At 48.3% G+C, this 25,434-nt stretch overlaps 2 protein-coding genes across 16 annotated transcripts in view; one reads left to right on the forward strand and one right to left on the reverse strand.

Moving 5' to 3' along the window:
- NUMB (NUMB endocytic adaptor protein) overlaps positions 1-5,328 on the forward strand; it is a 102,781-nt gene extending 97,453 nt beyond the window's left edge. For 8 of the 13 annotated variants that reach the window (XM_032984771.2, XM_042790672.1, XM_042790673.1 and 5 more), the window contains 3 exons: positions 472-621; positions 1,483-1,626; positions 3,373-5,328. In XM_032984771.2, coding sequence (XP_032840662.2) covers positions 472-621; positions 1,483-1,626; positions 3,373-4,082 — 1,004 coding nt within the window. In that variant the 3' untranslated portion in view covers positions 4,083-5,328. The remainder of the gene's footprint in view (positions 1-471; positions 622-1,482; positions 1,627-3,372) is intronic. The other 5 variants (XM_032984776.2, XM_032984777.2, XM_032984778.2 and 2 more) reach the window with 1 other exon arrangement.
- Positions 5,111-25,434, reverse strand: part of PAPLN (papilin, proteoglycan like sulfated glycoprotein) — a 52,417-nt gene continuing 32,093 nt past the window's right edge. For 2 of the 3 annotated variants that reach the window (XM_032984766.2, XM_032984769.2), the window contains 16 exons: positions 24,908-25,115; positions 22,950-23,126; positions 21,484-21,640; positions 20,795-20,881; positions 19,952-20,240; positions 19,714-19,831; positions 18,883-19,012; positions 17,135-17,756; positions 16,261-16,398; positions 15,257-15,381; positions 14,195-14,333; positions 12,663-12,800; positions 11,900-12,027; positions 11,199-11,307; positions 9,696-9,871; positions 5,111-9,152 (listed from right to left, as the gene is read on the reverse strand). In XM_032984766.2, coding sequence (XP_032840657.2) covers positions 8,977-9,152; positions 9,696-9,871; positions 11,199-11,307; positions 11,900-12,027; positions 12,663-12,800; positions 14,195-14,333; positions 15,257-15,381; positions 16,261-16,398; positions 17,135-17,756; positions 18,883-19,012; positions 19,714-19,831; positions 19,952-20,240; positions 20,795-20,881; positions 21,484-21,640; positions 22,950-23,126; positions 24,908-25,115 — 2,917 coding nt within the window. In that variant the 3' untranslated portion in view covers positions 5,111-8,976. The remainder of the gene's footprint in view (positions 9,153-9,695; positions 9,872-11,198; positions 11,308-11,899; positions 12,028-12,662; positions 12,801-14,194; positions 14,334-15,256; positions 15,382-16,260; positions 16,399-17,134; positions 17,757-18,882; positions 19,013-19,713; positions 19,832-19,951; positions 20,241-20,794; positions 20,882-21,483; positions 21,641-22,949; positions 23,127-24,907; positions 25,116-25,434) is intronic. The other variant, XM_032984767.2, reaches the window with a different exon arrangement.

Consider the following 25,434-nt stretch of genomic DNA (forward strand, 5'->3'; position numbering starts at 1 on the left):
TCAGCACGTTTAAACTTCATCTAGTTACTGTAGAAGTATGTTGTTGGAACACTTAAGTCTATCATAAGTATGTTCATTTCACAGAGTGCCAAATCTTAGTGCCAAATCCTTGATATGTTTAGCACTTTAACACTGAAAGATTTAGATCTCTGCTAAAACAATAGAAATCCCTTTTATTTTCTGAAATGAACATCCTTGTGCATTAGCACAGAGAAGCAGTAATAGCTGACTTTAAATCTGGAACGCTGATCTCCTTACCCTCTTGACTTAGTCACAAAATACACTAATGTGGTGTTCTATTTCAGGTCAGGTCTTCAACACTAATTTAAAAAAAACCCCTGTCATGCAGATCAGTAGCAGGAACATCTAGGACATAAGGAAACTAATTATATTTCAGTTTCACATCGGTATTTGTAAATTGTTTCTGTATCCTTTAAATACCCAATTTAATGAATTTTATTTACATTTTAGTCCCTGAGGTAGAAGGGGAAACGGACAGCATTAGTGCCCTGTGCTCTCAGATCACCAGTGCTTTCAGCACACCATCAGAAGATCCTTTTTCTTCGGCCCCCATGACAAAACCAGTGACAGTAGTCGCACCACAGTCTCCTGCCTTTCAAGGTTTGTGATTCCTTTGTGTGCTGTGGCCATGCTGGATGAGGCCTGAATGCACATAATGTTTCTTTCCAGTAACACGTGGCCTTAATTTCTTGTGCAAGTCCTGTTTATCAGTATTTTGGGGGAATGCATCCTGCTTTATTCATAGTGACTGTTTTGTTTTTCTGTGGTTTTGTTTTTAACAAAGTTCATGCACCTACCACATGATAGTTACCTGTAAAAGGGACTGGCCTTGAGATAATGCCTATTTTAACATTCTGCCTCTTGAACTGCAAAAACCTTACCGTGTGTGTGTGTGTCACAGGAACCAAATCCCACAAGGGGAGAGATTTTGTGCCACCACATGATTACTGCTTTTCACACAAACTGCTAGATGAGTGGTGGAGAGATGCCAGCAAGAGAACTCATAGCAGCCTCTAATCTTCATTTCACTGATATGCTTTTATACAAGTTGTGTGAAAAAAGAACCTCTCCTTGTTAAATGTAGTTATTGTTACTTTGCATCCACAATCTGTTCTTCTTTTGAATCTAAAATTAATCATACAGTAACTTCTGGTGAGCCATATCTCTTCTCTATAAAAACAACAAATTTTAACTTTAGTCAGTCATCAGAACTCAAGGTCTTATCAAATACATAAAAGTCCACCATCCCACAATTCTTTTAACAAGTGTTGGCTTGGTGAAATGGAATTTACTAGCTTTATCAACTGTCAGTCCAATTTGGCTCATTTATACAAACTGCTGTCATGTGGAAGTGTTTAAAATCATTATATGTTGTTAGGTATGACATGGCTCACTAATATTCCAGTCACGTGCATGCCCTGCATGAATTAATTGCACTGATGTTGTCTGCTCCCATTTTAGTTAATGGCACTGCCTCTGCCTTCTGTGTGCTTGCTGCTAAACCATCCCAAGCTGCTGTAGTGTCCACAGCTATGCCAGTTCGTGAAACCAATCCTTGGGCTCATGCTCCTGCTGCTAACACTGGAGCTGCAGCCATGGTCGCTGGTAAGATTGGAAGCAGATCTGGTGTGTTGCTACGAGAACTTGGATCGCAAGCGTGATCGAGCCCCTGAGACAACTGTTGATGCCACTTAATGGCAAGGGGAAGGAACAGGAACAAAAGCTGGAAGTAGTAGTAGCCTTTTGCACGAGTGGATGGAGGGAAGCAATGAACTCGCTGGTTCTGGGTCTATAAGCTGGAATGAGTCTTAGTTTGGCAGAATTTTAGAAGAACCTACTGCTTTAAAAAGGAGGTGATGAAGCAGTATGTGTCTGGGGATGAAGGGGAAAGAATCTGTGTGTGCCCAAAATAATTTTTGTGCATTCTTTGTGCAAATGTACATAAGGAGAGATTAAGGTGGCTGTTTATATGGCTTCAGAGGTTCTTTTCTTCTGTTTAATAAGTTTAGTCTGTCCCGTGTCTGTAGTTATATGTGATGTAAGGTGGTACTTTAAATGGCTGTTGCCCATGTGGACACATCTACTAGAAGGCTGAAATCAAACTAACATCATTTCCTGGTGTAAGCTCAACTTGAAAAGAGAAACTTGGCTAGTGAAATAGTAGGTTCTGCTTGGCCTTGTAAGAGTACCAAACCTGTTTCCCCCCCCCAAGCGAGAGTCCTTAAGCTCTACTTCCAACAGTTCTCACCTTAAAAACAACAGTAAACTGATCTTTAGATGGTGCTTAACTAGATCAGGCTCACTAAAAATTACTGAGCGGTAATGGTTTACCACTTCTTCAAAACACTAAACAGTTGAATTGCAGAGCCATCTCTAGCATTCCTGGTTGCTTTTCTCATCACATTGGAAACTGGGCAAGGCCCTGTGAGAGAATTTGAAACTGTAGGGAGAAGGAAAACCAGAATTCAGCTGGTGGGAGATAGTGGTGAAACTGGGAGGAATGGAAATCATAGTGATTTTTTAAATCATAGTGATTTTTTTTTTTTTTAATCATTGAAGATAAATGAGTTAAAAATCAGCTGGTTTTATAGAAGGAAAGTCTAAAATGCTAAGTGTTGATTAGTGCAAAAGAGCTGGAGAGGTTAACAGCTTGAGTTATACGTGAAAAGACTCAGAGAAGAGCAAGTGGAGACAGAGGAAGACTATAAAGGAGCCAGACTAAGTACAGTTTACATACTCTATAGTAATTTCATTAGCTGTATTGCCTTAAATGTTCATGTGTATCATAGTGAGTACTCACACTTCAGTGTGTATAGGACAGAAAAATTAATATTGTCTTGAACTCCCAGTACCATTACATTATTGTCCTTTAGAGGGTAAAGCCTTGATTTAGAAAATGGAGCAAACTGGTCTTAAACCAGTTTTCTTATAGCTTTGTGTTCTAACAGCCCAGCAGTCCTGAGCTGCACGTTCAGAAACTGACACGCTGCAGTTAGAGGAACCAGTGGTGACAAACTAGATCATTGCTACTAAGTTATGAGTGCAGGCAGCAGCTCTCCTGCATGCCCTCAAGTCTCAGGTGGCTGCTGTGAAGAAAAAAAAAAAAGAACCACAACCCAACCTGCCTTTTAGGGAAGAGGTTCTTCAGGACCCCTTCTTGACCAGTATCTTCCTGCAACCGAACGGTCCAGTGGATGCATAAAGGTGCTCCCAGTGTCAGCAGCAGTCTTTCAGCCCTGGAGGGAGGAGGCCTGTCTGTTCTTGTGTACAGACCTTGTCCGCCCGCCCTTCTAACCGGCAAAAGGGGAAGGTGTGGAAACACTAGTGACTTCCCCCTGCTTTCCTCCCCAGGCACCGAATGGAGCAGCACCTCCTCAGGTGCGGCCTCACCCAGTCTCTTCCAAGGAAATCACAGGCGTACTCCCTCGGAGGCAGACCGCTGGTTGGAGGAGGTCTCCAAGACTGTCCGAGCCCAGCAGCAGCCCCCGCCAGCCCCAGCCCCCCAGCCACTGCTCCAGGCTCCTCCGGCAGCTCCCCAGGCAGCACCGGCCTTCCCCGTCAGCACCTTCATCGCGCCGCAGCCCGTGCCGGTGGGCGTGGTGCCGCCCATGCAGCCCGCCTTCATGCCAGCTCAGCCCTACGCCGTCGCCAACGGGATGACTTACGCAGCCCCGAGCGTACCCGTGGTTGGCATCACGCCGTCCCAGATGGTAGCCAACGTCTTCGGGACTGCGAGCCACACGCCAGCGGCCCACCCGCACCAGTCGCCCAGTCTGGTCAAACAGCAGACGTTCCCGCAGTACGAAAGCAACAGTGCTACCACCAGCCCTTTCTTCAGTCCGCCGGCGCAGCACAACGGCTCGGCGGCTTTCAACGGAGTCGAGGGCGGCAAGTGGGCTGCAGAGGACAAGCACTCGCAGCCTCCCGCCGCGGCGCCGCAGGTCGACCCCTTCGAAGCACAGTGGGCAGCACTGGAGAGCAAGGCAAAGCAGCGCACTAATCCCTCGCCAACTAACCCCTTCTCCAGTGATTTACAGAAGACATTTGAGATCGAACTTTAAGCCAGTCCTGGGGGGGTGGGGGGGTGTGATAAATTATACGTTAGGATAGAGGGATAAAGGGAGCAGAAGGAACTGTTTCTGATCAGTTTGCTTTGATAATCCCAAAGGTCCCTTCAAACGAAACTGGGTTAGGAAGAGGGAGCAATTGTGGGGAGGATATAAACATACAGAGAATTTCATGTGCAGTTCTTAAGTGGAACGGTGAAGCCACCCCGGTCTGCATCCCCTCCTCACCCGGAAAGCTGGAAGTCAAACAGTGCAAAGGCAGGCACCCGCTCCCCCAGCCTGTTCTGCAGAAGCATCACTTATCTCCCAGAGAGGCAGGCAGAGTTTGTACTCGTGTCCTTCCGATGCCCTGCAAGTCCTGGACGTTCCCCCTCAGGGAAAAACGGGGTGGGGTGGGGTGGGGGGGTGGATAGGGTGGGAGATTGGCACCTGCTTAGCAAAAGCTAGGTTTGTGGAAAAAGTTGAGCTTCCATTTTGAGTAACAAAGTGAATATTATATGTAAAGAATAAAGTAAAGCCAAAATCTTTATTTTTATGCATTTAGAATATTTTAAATAGTTGGATATTAAAAGCTGTATGAGTTGTAAGTAATCTTGCCAAAGGTTAAAAAAAAGGGGGTTGGATGTAAGAAATTGTACATAAGATTGATTTATCTCTGATTCTTACTGTAAGTAATATTGGGGGGGGTGGAAAAGGGGGCTCTAGCTTGTTCTTGTATCTGTTCATTGTAAGTAGCATATTGCAACAACAATCACAACCAATAAGTCATTATATTGTAGTTTTAAATAAAGAACGAACAGTATTGTCATGGTTTGAAAACCATGGGGAAAATTTACTGTTTTTTATTGGAATCAAGCTACATATTATATATAGTATGGTTTTTTCCTTTCATGTATTGCTGCAGTTTCTTTGTCTTAATCTATTGGTTCTAACACTACTGTGACAATTTACTGTAATCATATCTACATCCTAGGGGTACCTGGGAAGCCATTTTATGTTTGTCTGTCAATAGATCTTAGGGGTTTTTAAACTTCATTTTTATTTTTTTTTTTTCCCACCAATTTGTGAAACCTTGTGGTTAAGGCTGCAGCTGGTCCAGGTTCTGCCTCTGGTCACTTGTGAAAACCATCTCATTTTAACTTTACTTTTAAACTTTGGCCTTACAAGCAAATGTAAGTTATATATATTTGTACTGATGATTTATAATCTGCTTTAACAGAAATAAATGTTGGTGGTAGAAGCGCTGGTTGTGAAAGCTTCATTCCCCACCCCCATTCAGTTTTCAGCATTTGCCATTCTGGGTATCTTCTGTGTTGTTAGGTGAACCTGCAGCAGCCCTGCTCGCTAACCTAGAAGCTTAATAATGGCATCTTAACATCTCTCATTTTGTACACCCTGTTGAAGTTCAGGGTAACTTGAAACTGAACTTGCAAATATCCTTATGACCCATAACTATTTAAAGCTCCAAAAGAGAGGGCTTTTCTGAAAACCTCTGATTCTGGGATTGCATCACTGTATTTTCAAACACTGAATATTTACATAGAGACAAATATGAAGACACTAGCATTTAAGAAGGGAAACTCATTTTGTTTTTCTTTCCCCTACTACTAAAAGGAGTGAAGATCCTAGGAGCCATAGGGGAAGAGAATGTATTTTCACTTCTTTTCTGTTCTTCCAGGGAGCTGACACCCCTCTATTTACCTGCCCTGTCAGTACGACTGGTTCTTACTGCATTCTTCTGTGCACTAGGTCAGCTTAGACACAAAGAAAAGCCAGACTTTGTAACCTGAATGGGAAAAAGAGCTCCCTTTGGTCCTAGCATTGGAGCTTGCCACCAGTTACCGTCTTCAGGCAAGTACAGGGAGTATCACAATGACCTGGTCTATAAAACTGGGACTTGACTGATTCTTACCTGTTTTCAGTACGATAGGAACAGTAACGGCCAACGCTCCTGAGGGGATCTGAGTTGGTACCAATGCCTTTTTCAGCTTTCAAAAAGCAAGCAACTATTTGTAGACGTTTAGAATAGGAAAGAAAGTATGTATTGCTTACTCTATAGTTTCATATCTTTCACAGCAGTACCACCCCCAGATCAGCTGAAAATAACCCAGTGTAGCTACACCCTTCCCCTGCCCTGGAGACAACAGTAAGAGAGAGGTGACTGTCTTACAATCCATTGTTTACGGAAGCAAACAAACGTTTTCATTGTCACATCAGAAAAGTAAGCATTCGGTTAGGCAGTTAAGCAGTACTACACGAGAGGGAAAAGCTCAGCTTGTCAAGTAATAGATGAAATGTAAAAAGACACTTTAGGTACTTCTACAGCAAGGGCATGTATTTAAAGCAGTGAACTGCATGTCTTCCGCTGCCACAGCCCAGTCACACAGCTGAAAGGTGGTCACAGTGAACACAGAGCTGAAGCACCTGCAGCAGTACAGTCCTGCCCCTCGGAATACAGGTTCTTGTTACAGCCTCACGCTTCTCAAGGAAGCGCTCCCTGGCCACAGCTCGTATAACCACCTCCAATGAAAGCTGACTGCACAGAATATTTAAATATTCTAAAAACAGAGCCTCTGACAGGGTAGCAAGGGATATTACAGAACTGACTGCTTATTCTGGGACAAAAGGGTCCGATACAGCCACAGTCAACTTCTACCCACGCTCCTGAGCTGGACCACAGACCTTGGGGGTAGTAGCTGGCCTCAAAAGGCAAAGTCATGCTACACACTAAAATAACCTATACATACACACAAAAAGGGTGCTGGGCTGAGATGTTAAATGCAAAATTATGTACAAACACAATTAGAAGTTCTCAGGGCCATCTCATTGTTCTTAAATACGCAGTGATGTCAACTTCAAACCTTACACTGTAATGCCTACCATGAATTACACAGTAGAGGAGGTTTTCCCAAATTAAAGGGCCTTAAAGGCACAATAAGTATTTTTGTCTTTTGTGGCAGGCAGAATCTGACAGCCCACAGAAAGACCCACCCCCAAATATCCGTGTGACTGTCACCTCTCATTCCTTTACTGGATTGCTTCTAGACTATTCATCTTGTTCACATCTTAAAGCAGTGTGTCCAATCCTGGAGCCATACCTGTGCTGAAGAGAGTGCAATCATCAGGTTAGTAATTCTTATTTTTAGGTGCATCTGGACTGATTTACTAGATCTGGAGTCCAAACCAGCTTTAGGCTGTCAAGCCTAGGGATTTACACCTATGTGTTACTGCTGTCCTGAGTACTGAGTCTGCACTGAAGGAGAGGAGAGTGGTGTGAACACAGCCCTGAATTAGCTGCCTGCCTTAGAAGCCTTAAATAAAAGTAACACAAGTAGGAGAAATAAAAAAAAAAGCAGCCAACCCTGCAACCCCCCAACCAAAACATCAATATCAACACTACACACCAGCCTACTAGTTTATAGCTACATCTATGCAAATAATAAATAGGTGATAGTGCTAATTAATATGATTAACCCATCCAAGTCTCAGCAGGGAGTTTGGAATGAGGAAGAGGGGGGGGAGTGGTAGGGCTGATGCTAGAGTAAAACAACACTGCGGAGGTTGTCAAAATGCTTTTGCTCAGAAATAATTCCATTTTGAGATACTGAAAACACCCAAGGGCCTTTCCTGGTTTAACAGATCATGATATAACCTCACCTCCCCACACACACCCCTTAATGCCTGAGAGTTTCTCTTTCAGAGCCCCATCTGCATGCTCACGGCCATTCCATGTGAGTCTTGAAATGAAGGATGCTTGTCAGCTGTAGCTGCTCCACATCTGGAAGTCCTTGTTAGCTCCCAGCAGCAGGAGTCAGCCCAGGCCACATGCAGAGCCAGGCTTTCCCGGACTTATCTGAGACTAAGCAGATCACTAGGAAGTTTATTCTGGCAAGTCAAGTGCCCCAACACGTATTTCTATGTGTATATTGTTCGCCTCCCCAAGCTGAAACTCAGCACACAATGTAACCACCAAGCCCAGCTTTGCAATAAATTCCACAGCACAGTTCTAGCTCAAAAAAGAAACAAAAAAAAAATTATCTGCTAAGCCTTTCTAGAGCAAGTGATAGTTAAGCTGCAGCATCTCAGAACAGGTGACAGTGTTATATTTGTCTAAATTACCCCTAACACTTAGGAAGGGCTGAAAGTATTCTTCTATTTTGTCTTCAGCTTTCTGTGAAGTATTGCTTCTGCATTTCACTCCAAAGCTGATTACAGTCAAGTAAAAATCAAACCAACCCAACTAGAAATTTATCTAAGGTCTACTGGAATAATACAGCTACAGTAACGTGACATTACAGCTGCACCCTTAAAGCTAATAATCTCATAGGACCTGAGCACTAATTTTTTGTGCATCACACCATTTCTCACAGCCAGAGTCCTTTGCATTTAGATGGAAAGTGCTCCCCAGGATTACAAATGTTCATTGCTCATTAGTGCTTTGGTTAAGACAGTTCAGGCCCATCTTCAAACGCTTTGAAGAATTTTTTTTTAAGAGCACTTCTCTCTCTTGCTTGTACGTAGAATTGGTCTCTCCCTCTTTCATGCTGGTTATCTGCCTTCTGTAAAGTCACAGGATCCTTACATTCCCAATATTATCTTATTCTGTGAATGACAGCAACTACCCTTAAGTGAAGAGATGGATTAGCTACAGCAAGGCATACGGGGAGGGGGGGGGGGGGGGGGGGGGGAAAAGAGTTTGCAAGAAACCTGAGGGTGGTGAGCCTCCCGCCTTTGACCAGAGACACCCACTACACTCTGTTCAGTTCACCCTCTTGATCTTTCCAGCAGGGCAGAGCTCCCGGAACAGTTTCATGCAGTAAAAGGACAGAGTTCGGATTTCCGCTCTGGTAAGCGGTCACCTGTGCTTCCCCGTGGCCCTGGAGGCGTCTCACCCGCGGTGCCGGGGAGCGCTGGCCCGTGGCTGGTGGCGAGAGCAGCTGGCGCAGCAGAAGCTGGAGTAGTACTCGTTGCCGCAGAGCTGGGCCTGCAGGATCAGCTCGCAGTTGGCGAGGTGGGGCTGGTCCACGCACGCTCTGCTCAGGTCCGCGACGTGATTCACGGAAGCTGCAGCCAAGCGAGAGGTGGAGCAGCCGTAAATACACCGCCGGGGTTCACCCGCGGGTTTCGGTTCCCTCCCAAAAGACACGGCTTGTTCCTGCTTTCTCCACCCTGCCAGTTCTAAAGGAACTGTTTTAAATTTAGTCCTACACCAAGGATGAGAGAGAAACCAAAACCTCTGCTGCGACAGGTGGAGAAAGCAGCTTCTGGGGCCCATCTCCTGAGGAGACACCCCTCTACACCTGTGTAAATCCAGCTGGATGGTGTCCAGAGTCCAAATACAAACCCTGCAGTCATCTATTTGGTCAACCAAGTATGGCATTTTGGCCTCTGGAAGTTAATTAGACTCCCAGCACCTTGGGGGGTGTGCGGGGGGGGGGGGGGGGTTGCACCATCCTGGTTTCCTACCCAGGGGAAGCAGGGCTCCCCGGGTAGCACAACCCAGAGGCTCCCGCTGCCCCCAAAGCCCGAGCCCGGCGGTGGCTGGGCACCCGCAATGAGCAGACTTATAACAGCAGCCAAGAGGCAGGGAGGCCAGGCTGTACTCACTGCTGGGCCCGCTCCTCAGCACTTTCACCTCCGTGCTGGCACTGACAGAGCTGCTGCTGCTGTAGGCACTGCACGTGTAGGATCCCTCGTCTGCCTCTTGGACATTGCTGATGATCAGGCTTCCATCCTGGGACAGGTGGATGTGGTGGCCGTCCGCCCGCATGGGGACTCCGTTCCTGAGGCAAAAAAACATTTGGTATCGCTGTTCCCACCCATGGGGTCTAAAGGAGCTCTCTGTGCTCTGTGGGAACCGATGCTCTGTGAAAGGGGTGAATTTTTACAAATTCAGCAGGAAGAAGAAATCTTCTTTTACCACAACCTGGCTCTACAAATGGGTAGTAACAAGAGCCTGAGTGAATCTGCATCCGTTAGCCCACTGTCTGCGTGGGAGGTAGCTAGCTGTGTGCTCTGTATAAAGACATTGCACTTTCCACTATTACACATTTTTGAGGTTTGAGGAACTAAGAGAAAATCCAGGGTGCCTTTGCCTCTCCAGGTTGTGGTCTGGCAACGCTTGTTTGGCTGGCACTGATAGCAGTGCATACTGCTTGAGGAACATATGGGGTAGTGAGCAATGTGCCCTCTTCCCCCTCCCTTAAAAGTTTGTTTAAAAAAAAAAAAATGTTTAAAATACCAGCAAGATTGTGTCTGTTCTGTTCCTCCTGGAATACTCTGTGACCAGCAGGAAAACTGCCTGAATGATGAATTACCAACAAAATGAAATTTATTTCACTTAAAAGGATTATCATTCAGACTCTGAAATTTGCATCATTTTGTTAACTCAAATACCAAACCTGTGCACAGAAGAAAATCTCTCTGCGAGATGGCCCACTTCAGTCCTACACTTTGGAGTAGGAGGATTTAAACAATTACCAATCCATCTCTGGACCCTTCGCAAGAAGGTTCCAAAACAGAATTGATTATTTTCAAATACAGAAAAAACCTCACCACCAAAGACTTGCACAAATTCACAGTTTCCCTGTAAACCATCAAGAGAAGAAGACACAGATTTTCCTTTACCTTATTAAAACACTTTAAAATCTCCTTTGCTTCCACACTTGACAGCAGAGGGAAAGAACTATTGCAGCTGGGAGAAGAGTTGCCGTTATTGTAGGCGCTAAAATGTTTGCTAGGTTTAGGCAGAGAGAGTTTTATAATGACCAGCTAAAGGTCTTCCTCTGATTACTCATTTCAGATTTTGCTATTGTAACGTCAATAGCTTTCCAGCACAGAGCCCTTCTGAACTCCCATGAAATCTTAGCTTAATGTTTACTTTCCTCCTTATTTGGCTGCAGCATGAACTTGGTGACCCCCGCACCCCACAGGGATTTTGCTCAGGATTTCTGGGCAACAGCCAACTTGTTTAGGAAGGGGTCGGTGATGCTAGTCACGGCTGAGAACCGTGGGTCTCCTCCTTACCTAGCAGACATCCTGCAGTATTATTTGGAGGGCAAGTGATGATGTTCAGGAAGGAAAGGGATGTTCCGTCTCATTTTTGCTCACCTTGACCACCTTATATTCACATTGTTGCCGGTCACTGTACAGTGAAGCTGAGCAGTCCCTCCCTCAGGTACCGTGATGCTTGGCAGGAGACCAGTGATCCTCAGCTCTCCTAGACCAGAAGGGAAATCATCACGAACAGGAAGACAATGCCATGCTGCCCCTGGTACTAGGAGCATTCCCTCATGGGAAAAGTCTAACATACACTATGATGAGCTATGAGTCCCCAGGCCTCGAAACAGCATGTTTGGAGCTACGATGCTGTTGCTATGTGGAATGTGAATTTCCTAAGGGCTTTGGCCCAAGCAAGGGCAAGCAGCAGAGGCCTCAAAGAGCTTTTCCTCCAGCTGGACACAAGCACACCACATGCACAGAAGAACCACCTCTTTAGTTCCTCTTGCTCCTATACCCATTCCACACCAGCATCCCAGAAACAAGGCCCTGAGAGTCGCTCTTACTGCACTGTTGGCCCCTCTCCCCAGCTGCCTGGAGCACCACTGTCTACTAGGCACACACAGATTACCAGCGGGTAGAACAGCTAGCTCTTCCCTTGCCCTCAAGCTGCCTGTTAACCATCGGGTGCGAAGCCAAGAAGCATGGCCAGACAAGAAACCCACACTGCCCAGCCCTCCCGTTTCCCGCTTGTGGGCACACACACGTGTGTGTGTACAGACAGGCCGTGTGTGCCTCCGCCCATCCAGTACCCAGAGGTCGGAACAGGACCTGGCGCTGGTCCCGGTCACGTCCATTTGAGGCAATGCAGGTAAAGAAGCCGAGGTCTTCAGAGCTGACCCGGGTGATCACCAGGGCCCCGTCAGACTGCTGCCTGTGCCTGCAGAACAAAACCAGACAGCCCCTCAGCCTGTGCTTGGCTCGGGATGGGACCCCAGCTGCCAGAGCCGAAGCTGAGCCTCGTGCGCCGCTTTGTAGTAACGCTGAGCAAAGGTTTAGCAGCAGCTCAGTTCAACCTGTAATGCAACGCCCGGTCCTCAAATCCCAGCACTAGTGGTGTAGGCTCTGGAAAAGCTCACAGCTAGCACAGGTTTCTGGGAGCAGCGGGTGAGGGGAGCTGCAGGAAAGCAGCACCAGTAGCTGTGGAAGTTCACCGCCGGCACCCTGACCTCTCTCTCTGCTGTGAACCCCTTGCCCTGGTTTGTTTTTGGCAAATTTGACTGTGACGTGTTCTCTTTCTGCTAATCTTGTAGATGAACAAATTTCAGCTTTGGCTCACTTGCAGACCCTGTGTCACAGCTGTTCACTGGAGGGGCTCAACGTTCAGACTTCGATGGGTGACTGAGGCCAGGGCAGACGAGCAGTACGGTCTGGCCCTAACAGAGGAAGCTGGCCAGAATACACAGCAGGACGGCCCTAGCTGCACGGCCAGCAGCTCCCTCCTCTCAAGGAGGACACAAGGAAGGCAAGGCAGGGCTTGGCTCTCCTCCACAGGGACCTGCCTGGGGAGCTCACCTGGGAGAGGAGAGCGGCTGCCCGTCCTTCTGCCACTCAACGGCGAGAGCCGGCGATGCTTCCACGGTGCAGGGCAGCCTGACTCTCTCCCCGACGTTGGCCTCCACTACTGAGGGCTCGCTCTTATCCATTCTCAACCTGCAAAATCCACAAGCACAGCAAGAGATGCAGAATCTTCCTCGTTTGGCATTTGACCTTCAGCACAAGGCTTTTTTCATCACAAGCCTTATTTTTTGCCTCCGACGGGAAAGGGCGGTCTCTGCACTTCTGTCAGAGCTCTGATACTTGCCATTACCAACATTCACTCACAACATTCAGAAAAGAGCAGCCTGCATCAAATCCTGCTCCAGTTCAGCACAGCTTGGTGCTGCACTCCTGCCAGGCAGCTTAACCCTTTAGAGGCAGCAACCCTGCTTCTTATATCCCACTGGATAACAGCCTAGGAAGCGTTAACCACATGAGCACATGGCAAATGGTACAAAGTCCTGAACGGGGCACCAAGCAAGCTTCCCCCAAGGTGCTTATCTGGCATACAAAAATGAGCAGATAACTTTTTAGGGGTGTGAAGGGCCCTTTGCACACAAGGCCCAGCAGCTGGCCGTCCACTTCATGCAGCAGAAAGGTTGAGGTCAGGCATTCACAGCACCCATCTCCTCATGTTCTTTGAGTTCTTGTAACTACAGCTAAACACTATTTTAGAAGGGAACTAAACCATGATGTTCCCAGAGTCAAATAAAACATCATCTCCCCCACCCCCGTTCTCTGACCTGAATTCTTGATCTCAAAAGACAAAACCAAACAGCCTTAATTCAATGAATCACTTCTTTCTGCTTTGAGGCAGAAGCAGCTATGGAGGTTGCTGGGGAGGTCAGCAAATTGGCTGGGTCTAAGGCTGTAAACTCAAAAGAAGAGAGGGATCAGATCATGGTCCCATTTAATCTGGAGCCTCAACATGCTGCATTTAAGGCAAAAAAAAAAATTGTACTCTTATTTCTGTGGGGTCTAGAAGCACATAAAAAACCCATGCAAGCAGCTACCAAATACGCAACCCGGTACCTGAGGAGATAGTTTTGAGTCAAACTGGTTTGTTCACAAAATATTTAAAATAAATGGGTGAGGGGTAAAGTAACCAGAGCTTTTTTTAATATATCTGTGTCTATTTTGTGCTAGTTAGGTAGTTCCTATTTGCTTTGCTTTTTTCCGGGACAGGTTTCTCTTTCTGCTTACACTTACTTGAACAACTAAGGATGCTGCCCCTGATATTTCTACTTTTGTTTGAAACTAACTCCTTTGCTGTCAGCCTCCCTGCGCATCTTTGCTCAGAATAGGCTTCTTTCAAGAGGCCCTCGGGGAGGACAGAAGACAGCTTGTGACTGGGATCTTCTCCCGTTTCTGCTGTCAGACGTTTCCCAACCGTGCCCCAGAACAGCTGACCCAGGACCTTTCCAATCTTCAGCTTTTCTACATGAAGAGATGCCATATGGTTCATCAGCTGGGCACGGTGGACAAACTGTTGCTGTATGTGAACCTACCTGTATGTGAATTGCTGATGCACAGAGGAACCGGCTGCCTGTACAACCTTCCTGCCTCTGGAGAGCTCCCAATGCTGCTGATTTTCCTTGTGAAGGACCCGACCTCTCTCACCCTCTGCCAGAACAGCACTCTGGTACTCTATTCAAAATAAAATGCCATATGTGAATAAAAGGACACTTCTCACTGTGACCTCTTGCGTAGGGTTTCTATGAGTTTGGGAGAGCTTGCTGAACTGGAGCCAAAGAGCCCTTCAGCCATCTGTTTTCTGGCTGACTAGTGCAGTAAGCCTGCACTGTCTACTAATGAGAGTCACAGACCTGCAGGCAAGCAATTTTAGCCTCCTTTCTCTTCTCTGTCAGTGAACATGTTGCAGCACCCCTTAGGCCACAATGCCTTCTGCCCCATGTGCCACTTCTGTGACAAAGCAGACTTCAGAGATTGAAGGCTACAGGGTGCCTTGCTGGCCCAATCTTTTGAGACTAGTCTTTTTTGGTGGGTGGTTTTTTTTTGTTTGTTTTTTTTTGTTTGTTTGTTTCTTAAATAAAGCACAGGAAATTCTTTGTTACCCAGCAGGACCTGTTCGGGCAAAACACAAATTCACCAGCACAGAGAGCTATGACAGACTGGTCATATTATAGTATGAGATGGAGATCCCAGGAAACTGCAGAAAACCCTTCTTCTGGAGTCTCCTTTCTGGGATCGGGAGGCAGCTGATGGCTCCCAGGGAGGAAGACCCACTCGCTGTGCTGGAAAGGGGGCAGGTTACAGGCAAGCCATGACTCCGGTTCTAGGGTGGCACTGCAGGGGAGGAAGTGCTTTAGGGCTAAGGCTTTATCATGAGGCAACACCAAAAGAAGCCCTGCTGCCTCCACTCTCCCCCTTGGCACTCCTACAGTGGAGGAGACCGGCTGTTTCGACTTGCTCTTGGGGCACCACTGCCACAGAGCGAAGGCAGCGCTGGTAGCACCGTGGGGCAGCGGGGAAAGTTTGCTCCTCTTGCCAACGACTGCCAGTGAGAATCGCTAAGATACCTCTTTGGTCTTAAGAGGAAGATCAGTCACCTATGATCTGTAGCTGAATCTGTCGTCTCTCCGTCCTCCCGTCAGAGACAAGGCATGTGTAAGTCCCGGTGTCCTCCGGCTTGGCGTGGCTGATCACTAGGGAGCTGTCGGACTGGTAGGTGTGCCTGCAACAGGAGCGAGGATTTCACTGCCTCTGCCTGGCCACGGGCAGCACCTGGCCAAGGCAGAGCGGCCCTTCCCGCTGATGTTACACAAACCAGCGCCACGCGGTGCCCTCCCCAGCTTAGGGAAAAACAAAACCCTGTTGACCACAGAGAGGTCACGGGCAGGGGAAATAACTGCAGCAGAAAGGAGGTCAGGAACAGAGAGGAAACTGAGATGGGAAAACAGGGAACTGCTTTCAGCAACCCTCTCCCATGAGGAGGCAAACTGCCCTTCCAGGCAGGAACATGAGCCTCAGCAGTCATCTGCAAACAGAAAAGCATAACTGGGCTTTTCTTAACTGTGATTTTCATAACACAAAGTGACTGTCTGCCTTCAAACTGTTGCTAGAAACAGACTTACCAGGAAAAAAAAAGGCTTTAAAAGTAGGTTTTTATATATATATATATATATATAAAAAATCTTAGATGGGAGTGCTAGAAACTTCCAGCCAGAGGAACTCTGAGTTATTTGGCTACAAGCTTCACCCCGGACTGTTTAGTGCTGCCCCAGGATGAATCCAAGAGAAACCACATTTTTCTGTATGACTACCCACATGTCAGCTTCCACCAGTGCCTTGTTACGGGACAGCACCTGTTCTGCCCCAGAACACCAGCCAGTGCCTCAATACTATTGCAGACTGTATTTGTTTCTGCTGTGCACAGACCAGGTGAATAATTCATGCTCTTTGGTCAATATATGAGCTTGTTTATTTTATTTTTTTTTTTTTTTTTTTCTCCAAAGAATGTTAACAGTAAAATTACAAAGGGAGCAGGCAGGCACAGCTGGCTCTCTGCCCAGCAAGGAGCCCATCTGCTCTCCAACGAAGGGATTGAGCTCACCTGTCAGAGGAGACTGGTCGGCCGTCCTTCACCCACTCCACTCTGGAGGAGGGGGACACGCCGGTCTTGCAGACCAGCTGGACGTTTTGTCCCACGACTGCTGTCACAAGAGAGGGCTTGGCTTCCTCCAGGATGGCTCTGAAAGAGAAAGTGATTCTATTGGCACCTCTGCAGCCCTCCTCTCCTCTGGCTCCTCTAAGGTGACTCCAGATGAGTCACAACCACAGGGCAAAGCAGGACGGGCTGCCCATTCGGCTCTGAGCAGAGGCACCAGGCAACATGTGGGGAGCCCTCTCCCACAAAGGCTGCTCTGGATAGACTGAACACTACAGTATCTCCAGGAAGAGAGAGAGTTCTACAACCCCTCTTTTCTGAAGGAACTAGGTTCAGCTCAGCAGACAGGCACAGATCCGGCGCAGACACATTTAGATCTAGCTCTACGCACTCCTGATTTTCAGGGTGACACTGTCTGGATCATGACCCAAACTCTGCATCTTAGAAGTCTTCCCTAGAACAACCCCCTGCTGCTGATAAAGGCTCTGAATTCAGAGTCAGCTAAATTTGCTGGTCAGAACAAGAAATGGATTCTCATTTACAGTGTTGGAGTGCCTCCCAGTCAGAGACCCCAGGATCCTGTAGTCTTTTCACATGCCGTACTCTCGGTGCTGTCAGAGAGCAGGAAAGCAGCAGCAGGTAACTCCAGGGCCTGAATAACTTAATTTACCAAAGGGCCACGTGTATAGCCAATCCATGGCACAGTATTGCCAGTCAGCTGGTCCCAGCTGGGGCAACACTTTCACTACAGCTGAAGCTGCACTAATACTTCACAATGAGCTGCCACTGGCAGAACGGGGGAAGGGAAAAAAATCATCACCTGTGCAGAGCCCACGCTGGGAACGAGTCTGCAGACGCCTGATGCCCAAACCCCTCTGTCACGGAAACATCTGCTCCGAAAGCCTTATGCCACTGCTCGCCTCCACCACTGCGCCGCCTCTCCGAGGGCCCCGGCACGGCTGTGTCCCCCCGGCGCGGCTGGCTCAGTCTGCTTTGCTGGGCGCCCCAGCCCTGGCTCTCCAGCACACCCGCCCTTGGCAAAGACTCTGACACCACCTCACTTCTCCAGCCGTCCTGCCTGTGGCTGTCTTGCACGGGGTGTGAAGCCCCACGGGCTCTTCCTTCTTGGCTGTGACTTGCAGACTCTCTCAGGGGTGGCTGCTGCTGACCCCGAGCATCCCCTGTATGAGAGCGAGAGCCGGTGTGCTGGTGTTGCAGGGCTCCTGTACCAGAAGAGGGCTGGTGCTCCAGAGGACTGACCCCCTCCGAGTTGTGGCACACTCTCATGCACTCCTCCTCTGAGGCAAAGCTGTTTTTATTGCCGTGACAGCCACCGTACCAAAACCGGTTGCACTTGCCCACGACAGTCACAAAGTACCAACGAGTGGTCCAGTTGGCGCAGGGGCCGTGGGCACTGGGCAGCAGGCAAATGACAGGATACGCTGCCAAAAAGAGTGGAACAGGGGGACATGTGAAGGTCACGAAGCACAAAGGTCCGGGTGCTTCAAGCCACCTGCCTAGATGATGTGATGGGCCTTGTGGGCAGAGGGCAGGTGGGAAAGTAAGACACCTGCGTTTTGCACCCCAGCTCTGCTCTGAAATTGAGCAGTTCCTCACACGTTTCTGCTCATTCTGCCACTGGTGAGAGGAGAACCAACCTCAGAGACAGTCCTGAATCTAGATACTGGGTGGATGCTTTACAATCTCTCTCAGGGAATTGTGCAGCTGCAAGGTTGGCTCTGGGGCTTCCTCTCCTGCAAGAAGCACGTGGCTGCTGCTTGCACGCTTCCAGCCCAGAAGGCAAGTGGATTAGACCCAGTTGTGAAGCCTCGTGCATTACAGAATACCCCTCCACACGTTGATATAAAGAGGAGCACAGCCCAATGTGTCTACACAGAGCCATGTGCTCTGAGTCACAGGTATCACAGCCACATGCTGACACGCAATGGACAGAGGGCTCTGACCAAGGGGTCCTTTGCCAAGCTGTGGGTGAGCAGAGAGGATCCAAAGAGCTTTTCCTTTCCCCAAGGCAGCCCCACAGAGCTGGCCACCAAGCAATCTATGGACTGCAGCAAAACGGCAGGGCAAGACAGCAGCAAAGTACCTGCAGAGGATCCAGCTGGGAACTACAGAAGCAGCAGCTCTCATTCCACCCTTGTCCATGGGCTGTCTGAAGGCTGAGCACAGCCCCAATGCCTCAGAGGCACCCTACTTCTAAACCCAGGTAACTAATGTGGAGCACCCCTGGCTGCATCAGGGTGTCTTCCCAGGGCAAACAGCTCCCCAGAAGTCCTACAGACTGTCAGAGATCACACACACACTTCTGTCCAACTATCAGCAGAGGACAACAATTTCTGCGGTAGCTGACAGAACTGAACCATCTGGCTGCTTTTCCACACTCTCTCCAAGCTTTCCCTGCCCCAGCCACCAGGCAGAATTTCTTTTCAAAGAGATAATCCACGACATTTTACAGAGAGCACAGCCTCTACACAGGAAGCTTCCGTAAGCTACTGGATTCTGTAGGACTCTTCCTACATTTCTAAACCAAGAAGCCAAATCATCACTTACGGTAGTTGGGCCTATTGAGACATCCTTCCCCTCGAGGGCCTGAAGCTGAAGCGACATTGTCAAAACAGCAGCCGTACACAGAACTGCGGCACTCGCCCGAGGGGTACTGCTGGGACAAGGCTTGGCTTGCCTTAGAGACAGGAATGGAAAGCCAAAAGTTATCATGCATACATGAGGACAGCAGCACATGCAAGGCACCATGTCCAAGCTGTCAGCTGCAGAAGGCCAGCTGTTAGAGGAACCACTATTTGTTTGTTTGCCTTCTAGAGGTTTTCATGCTGGCAAGGGGTGGGAAACTTGGCCGCCAACCACGGAGCCAGGGCTGCACTTCTCTGCAAGACAAACCAAACCAGCCCAGCGGCAGGCTGGGTTTTTCAGCTGGCCCCACTGAGCACCCCAAGCTATGAGAGGAATTATCTCTCTGACTATTTTGCCCTCGATTAATTTGCAGAGTTGACAAAAAAGGGCAATTAATAGTGGCCATGTTTTTCCTATTTTTTTCGCCTAGAAATTGGATGGCAAGTCTCTGACCGACAGAAATTTGATTTCTCAGGATTATTCAATCAGTTCTACACAGGATGGTCTTCTACTTCTCTGACGTCTCCCAACCACCCACTCTGTCCCCTGCTTACAGAAGATCAGAGCCAGATGCCCCAGACTGAGCAGGAGCAACATGGGCCAAAGGGCTCCATGCCATGCCTGGAGTATTGGTTCTCCAGCATTACTGGCAGAGATGAAGCACAATAGAAACCCACAATGTGAACCAAAGGGGCCAAATCTGAATCTTCATATCTGATGGACATCTAAAATGCAAAGAGGTTTTGTACTCACTGTTGGAGTGGCCGCAGTGGGCTGATTTCTGCTCACTTGAACGTCACGGTAATATTGTGGGCATCCCATGTTGTTTGGGCCCTGGGCAGCCGATACTCCATCAGGACAGCATCCATACCTACAGGCAGAAGGGCTGGAGAAATACCTGACCTGCCCAGCTCACCAGGCACAGGCTGTAAATTTCTGTAATCCCCCAGGAAAGGCAATGCCTCCCTGGCTCATGTCTACTTCCAGCTACCTGTTTCGGTGGCAGCTGCTGAAGGAGCAACCTCTCCCCAAAGGGCCTGAAGCCGGAGTGTGCCCGTCCGGACAGCAGCCGTGTGGGCTCCGCTGACAGTCCTGAGAGCCGGCCCCTCCAGGGGGGTCCTGAGAGAAGCTGAGCTGATGGGAACCTGATGAGCGTGACTGAGATTCCCAGCGAACAGGCAACAAGTTGATGCCACGGTCCTTGGTGGATGGGATGTAGTGATTCCCAGAGGTACTCTGGATCGTGGAGCTCCCAGAGAGCGTCCTTTCATCACCAGAATCTGGGGAATAGAACTCCTTAAAGCATGCAGGTGAGCATCAAAATCTGGTCAGTCTTCCTCATCTCTGCTGTCTTTTACTTGCCCAAGACTACAGGGCAGGCTTTTCTGCACTGGGGTTTCACATGAGTGTGCGGCTTCTGGCCCACCCTTCTGGATTTGGTTGTTCTTTGCTCACTGTCCTGACCATTCTTTCTGCTGTCTCACGAGAAACCAACCCGCAATACTACTGTGGTCCCTTCACATCATCCTTTTTTCTTCCTATGATCTGCTTTGGGCAGCATATCTCTCAGCCAGCACTTAAGTCATGCTGCCAGAACCTGGAATCTAGATACTGTACAGAGTCTTCTGCATGGACAGGTTCAAATACTGCTCACTCTCAGTGTAAAAGAGCCTACGCTGACTTTGTTCCTGGCTCCATGAACGTCTAGAAGCTCCATTAGTGTCTAGAAGCCCATGAAAAGAATGAGAAATGAAGAAAAGGAGGAACCTTCCCCCTACCACACCCTACTTCAAGTCCATCATCAAAAACACAAACTACTAAAAATCTCACAAACCTGTGGCAGGGCCATTTGGGTTGTAACGTGTCAGCAAGGACTGGCGAGTGACATCATATCCCATAGTGTCCTGCATACTGGGAACCTCTGCAAAGAGAGACATACGCAGAATGAGTATAGATAGTCCAGCTCTATGTTCCAATAATTCCAAATGCATCCAGGAGTCAACAGGAGACTAAAGTTGATGAGCAGGCTTCTCTTCTCCTGGAACAGTTGCTGAGCAGCAGTTGGATTCAACTGGATTGTCAGGAGAGTGACCTGCGATGGGCAGGCAGACACGAGTCAGCACTGCAGCTCTGGCAAGAAGACAAGACACAGACAGCAAGCAAACTCTTCCGAGCAGCTGTGCCTCCTTTATAGCTGGTCCACAGAGGGATGAGGGTTGGCTATAGTTTTTAGCTACTGAGCCTGCTCAGCTTGTCATCCTTCTTGACTGGGAGTCCTGGGGTCAGTCTGCAGCACACATCGGGACAGAGACACCACAGAATACTGAATTCAAAATGGACACACACCAGTGTTTTCCTCAAGACTGTTAAATACATTTTAAACAGCACAGGTACTGGGACTCTGAAGATGCCATGGTTATATGCACAAAACAAACGCACAGGATGGAGACAGGCAGAGCTAGGAATTTCTATTCCTAATAAAAGCATTTTAGGAAAAGGTAGGTGTGCAGCAATACCACTCACGCTGTGGCAGGTAGCAGGGCTGCATGTTGCAGCTACCCAGGGTGGCTGGTTTCTGTGGCTGGATGGCTTTGCATGTCTCGGGACTGTAGAATTTGGAGTCGCCATCAGCGCAGATGACTTGGCGTGTCCGGATGCCTGAACTGCAGCTCTTCGAACACTTGATCACAAAGACAAGGCAAGTGAGCAGGCAGCAGAGGCCAAATGCAGAAACCCCACAGACCAGAAGTGTGGAACAGCTGCATGATTGGCTGCAGGCTGAGCACAGCTTCCTCCACCAAGACAAAGCAAACAATATTTCAGCTGGATTCATCTGAACAATTAGAAAACCATACTTTAAACCATTTTACCAAATGTTGCACCCAGCCCTGAAGCATTAGGCTCTGAGCCAAGCTCAGCCTGTAATATCCAGATGAGCTGCCGTTAGCCACAGCGATGTGGCAGGGAGCTGGACTGAATTGTTTCAGCCTGGCCTGGAGGCATCTCACTACTATGGGGATCCACCAGCTGTGACAGGGTCAGTTTTGAACTATGTGTTCAAGAACAGTTTGCAACAGGAAAGCAAACTGGTGGCTTTTTCGTAAGCATCTGACTGGAGTTCCTCTCACTGGAAGCTGTGGATGAAGAGGCAGCAATGAGCAGCAGCTCAGGGGAGGGGAGCGGAGGAGGTATCTGTGTGTAACCCACCTGCTCGTGACAAGCTCTACAAACACTGGGCAAGTATTTCTCTCTCTTACTCAGATGCAGGTAGGAGCCCTTCTGATATCAGAAAGCCAGGGGCCATGAAAGATCAGACTGAGGTATAAAATTTCCTTAGCTGTTACTAAAACTTGGCCCACATCTCACGAAGAACCAGAGGTAACGTGTTTTAAGTCAGAACAAGCTGGCCTGGCTAGCACAGAAGTGGAAAAGTGTGTTTGGAAGTCACCCGATGCACTGGTTCTACCCCTATCTCCTCTCCCTGGCATTTTTCCCAGGCTGAACACAGTCTGGTTCCCTCCACAAAGACAAGACTAACCCAGCTGGAACACAGTTTATCTGAACAATTACAAAAATGTACTTTTAATCATATCACCAAACACAATGACCAGTCCTGAAGCCTGGAGCTCTAAGCCATACTCGGCCAGAGAACTGTTCTGCTATTCACAGTGAGGGAGTGAAGAACTGGGAATAAGCAGAAAGAGTGGATCGTTTCAGCTTACTGGCTGCATTTTGCCACTGTCACTGAAACTACAATCCCGCCCCTCAGGAGGATTTATTTTTGTAGCAGCTGCATACAAAGCAGGCCGCAGATTAACTGGAGCATTACTAGTGCCAGTTACAACGCAACTGTGAGCCAAGAGACCAGTAATGAAGCAGCACATGCTCCCAGCCTCAGCCAACGTGCAGACTGCACGGATCAAAGCTTGTTTGCGAGGAGCACAGCAATTTAATCAGTTATTTCCGAACCATGAAAGTGCGATGCTCACCAGGCCCCAGTCTCCAACGTGCCAGCCGATTTCCTGGATGCAGTTCTCCTTAAGGCAGGGCTGGGTGGCCGATGGCTTCGGCTCCATTAGGCAAGAGAAGTCCTGAGCCTGAGAGCCCTGCTGCGTTCTGCAGGTCACGGTCCGGGTCTGGACCCCTTCCCCACAGCTGGCTGAGCACTGCAGAGAGGGGCCCAACAATTACAAGGAAGCACCTGGTTTCCACTCGCATTTCCAGGCTGTGCTTCCTAACGTTAGGGCAGAGCACCATTTTGAGATTGCCTGAAACAACCAACCATCATTAAAATCATCTTCTGGGGTGGGAGTTGGAAGAGCCGTTATAAACAATATTGAAAAAGTTACATAAGCATGCTGCAGAAGAGACAATAAGACATGGTGGGTAGGGTCTGGGAGATATGGAGCTCAGTGGATGATTCTGTGCTAGTCATATCATTTCTCTTGATCTCTACCAAAAGAGACCTGGAGAATGACTTTTAAAAATATCCATACTGCAGAATACACTGAGAACAATAAATAGCAGGAAATACCTGGAACCTCATGTTAACTACTCCCGATTAAAATCAGCTCAGGGTAAAGAATTCAAGGGAAGATAAAAAGGTGAGGTTCTTGTATTGCTCATGTCTTCTGCCTGAAGACCTTGTACTCCATTTTTATGCTGTCGATCTGTGACACAACTTCTATACTAGTAACTGGTTCGTGACATTTTCAATGCCCTCTGAAATTCACAATGGCGTTTCCTGGAATCCAGCCTACTTCTCCATGAATCACCAAGTTCTCTTACAGAGACTATTAACTTTGGGACAGCCTGAATTACTCAGCTTCCCATCTAAGTTTCAGCCACTCATTTACTGGAGTGACCTTTTAACTCTGAGAGTACATGAGACACAGTCGCTTTTGAGAACCCCGGAATGAATCGTGTAGGAATCAGTTTGTAAGAATACGACACTTGGTGCCTTCCTTAAACAGAGCTCTTACTCTGCAACCCTTAAGTCATCTCAGTATTCACACTCACAAGAGGAGGAAAAAAACCTGACTCTACAACATAGGTTATCATGACTCAAAGTTACATTTTACACTGCTGTACCACTCTAGACTAAGTACCACCACAAGATCATAAGCCAAATGTTGCAAGCATGCACGTACTTCTTTTAAAAGAGGAAAACTCAATCATGCTTTATGGACTGAGTAGCCACTACCTTTACTTTCTAAGCCCTTGGAACGTAAGATGCCCGCTAAATGCCTGGCTGGCAGCATTGAGCTCGTGCAGTTTGAAGGGTTTCCTCTCCTGGAGATATAAATGCACACAGGCAGCAAAAATGCACCACGCGGCTGCGTTCAGAGGAGCCCTGCACTGACACACAGCAAACAGCAGGTCACCAGTGTTTCAAAGAGTGTGTGTCTTGCTTACCCACCGCTGTGATCATAGTACTGCTGCCCCTGGCTAGCAGCTCCGAGGCAGTGATATGCACGGGAGCAAGCAGCAGAGGCGGGAGCCATGAGCTCCTGTTTTACAGAGGAGGGAGCACTGCTGCACACCATCAGCCGATGGACAGCGGCTCTCATGCCCGCCCTCCGCCTTCACCAGGCCAGACTCAGAAACTCAGCTAATGCCAGGTCTGCTGGATCTGATGAAAATACAGGAGTGGGGAAAGGACAGGCAGACCAGAGAAGAGAGAACATGCAATGAGAGGAGCAGAGGTGGAGGGGCACGCACAGTTCTGAGAAACAGGGATGTGTTTATAGGAGGGCACAGCTGCTAGCTAGCTGGAGAACTTGTTTGGAGGACGGCAGCTATGAGTCTTACACCTCTGCACAACACCTATCCAGGGACACACGCCTTTTACAGCCCCACAAAAGGAGCCTGGCTCTTTATCCCCAAGCTTTGGCAGATCCTCCTTCGTAGGTGCCCAGAGGAAGTGACCTCCCACGCACAAACTCACCTCAGACCAGGGCCCCGTGCTCCAGGTCGCACACTGTCTCACGTTGCAGGGCTGACTGCTGCGCGGCTGCTGCGCGAAGGCCATGCACTCAGCGTTATCCACCACCCCTTGGGAGCTCTGACCATCAAATGCCACACAGTAAACGGAGCGGGTCTGGGTGCCCCCACCACAGGTAGCTGAGCAGGATCCCCACTCCCCTGTTTTCCACCTGCAGGTCACAGAATCGAGCAAACAAACAGAAGCCCAGCTAAACCACCCAGAGGCACAGGGGAGGTTCAGACAGGGAAAATATCCCTTTGCAGAACAGAGTCAGAGACAAGTTCCCATTTGACCAAGCGCTGCCCAGCTTAATTGGCAATACAGAGCAGGAGTCCCATTCCAGAGACAAATCCCCAACTACAAAACACTTGTTTCTCTGGAATTGCAGAGCTCTCCCAGACGGGGAAGATTTCTCTCTATGATTTTTTGTCTCCTGATGTCTGCAAAAATTTCATGCCTGGAATGGAACATCAAAGTAAAAGAAAGAA

Source organism: Tyto alba, unplaced genomic scaffold (genome assembly GCF_018691265.1).
Source record: "Tyto alba isolate M040663 unplaced genomic scaffold, T.alba_DEE_v4.0 Super-Scaffold_18, whole genome shotgun sequence".
Classification (NCBI taxonomy): Eukaryota; Metazoa; Chordata; class Aves; order Strigiformes; family Tytonidae; genus Tyto; species Tyto alba.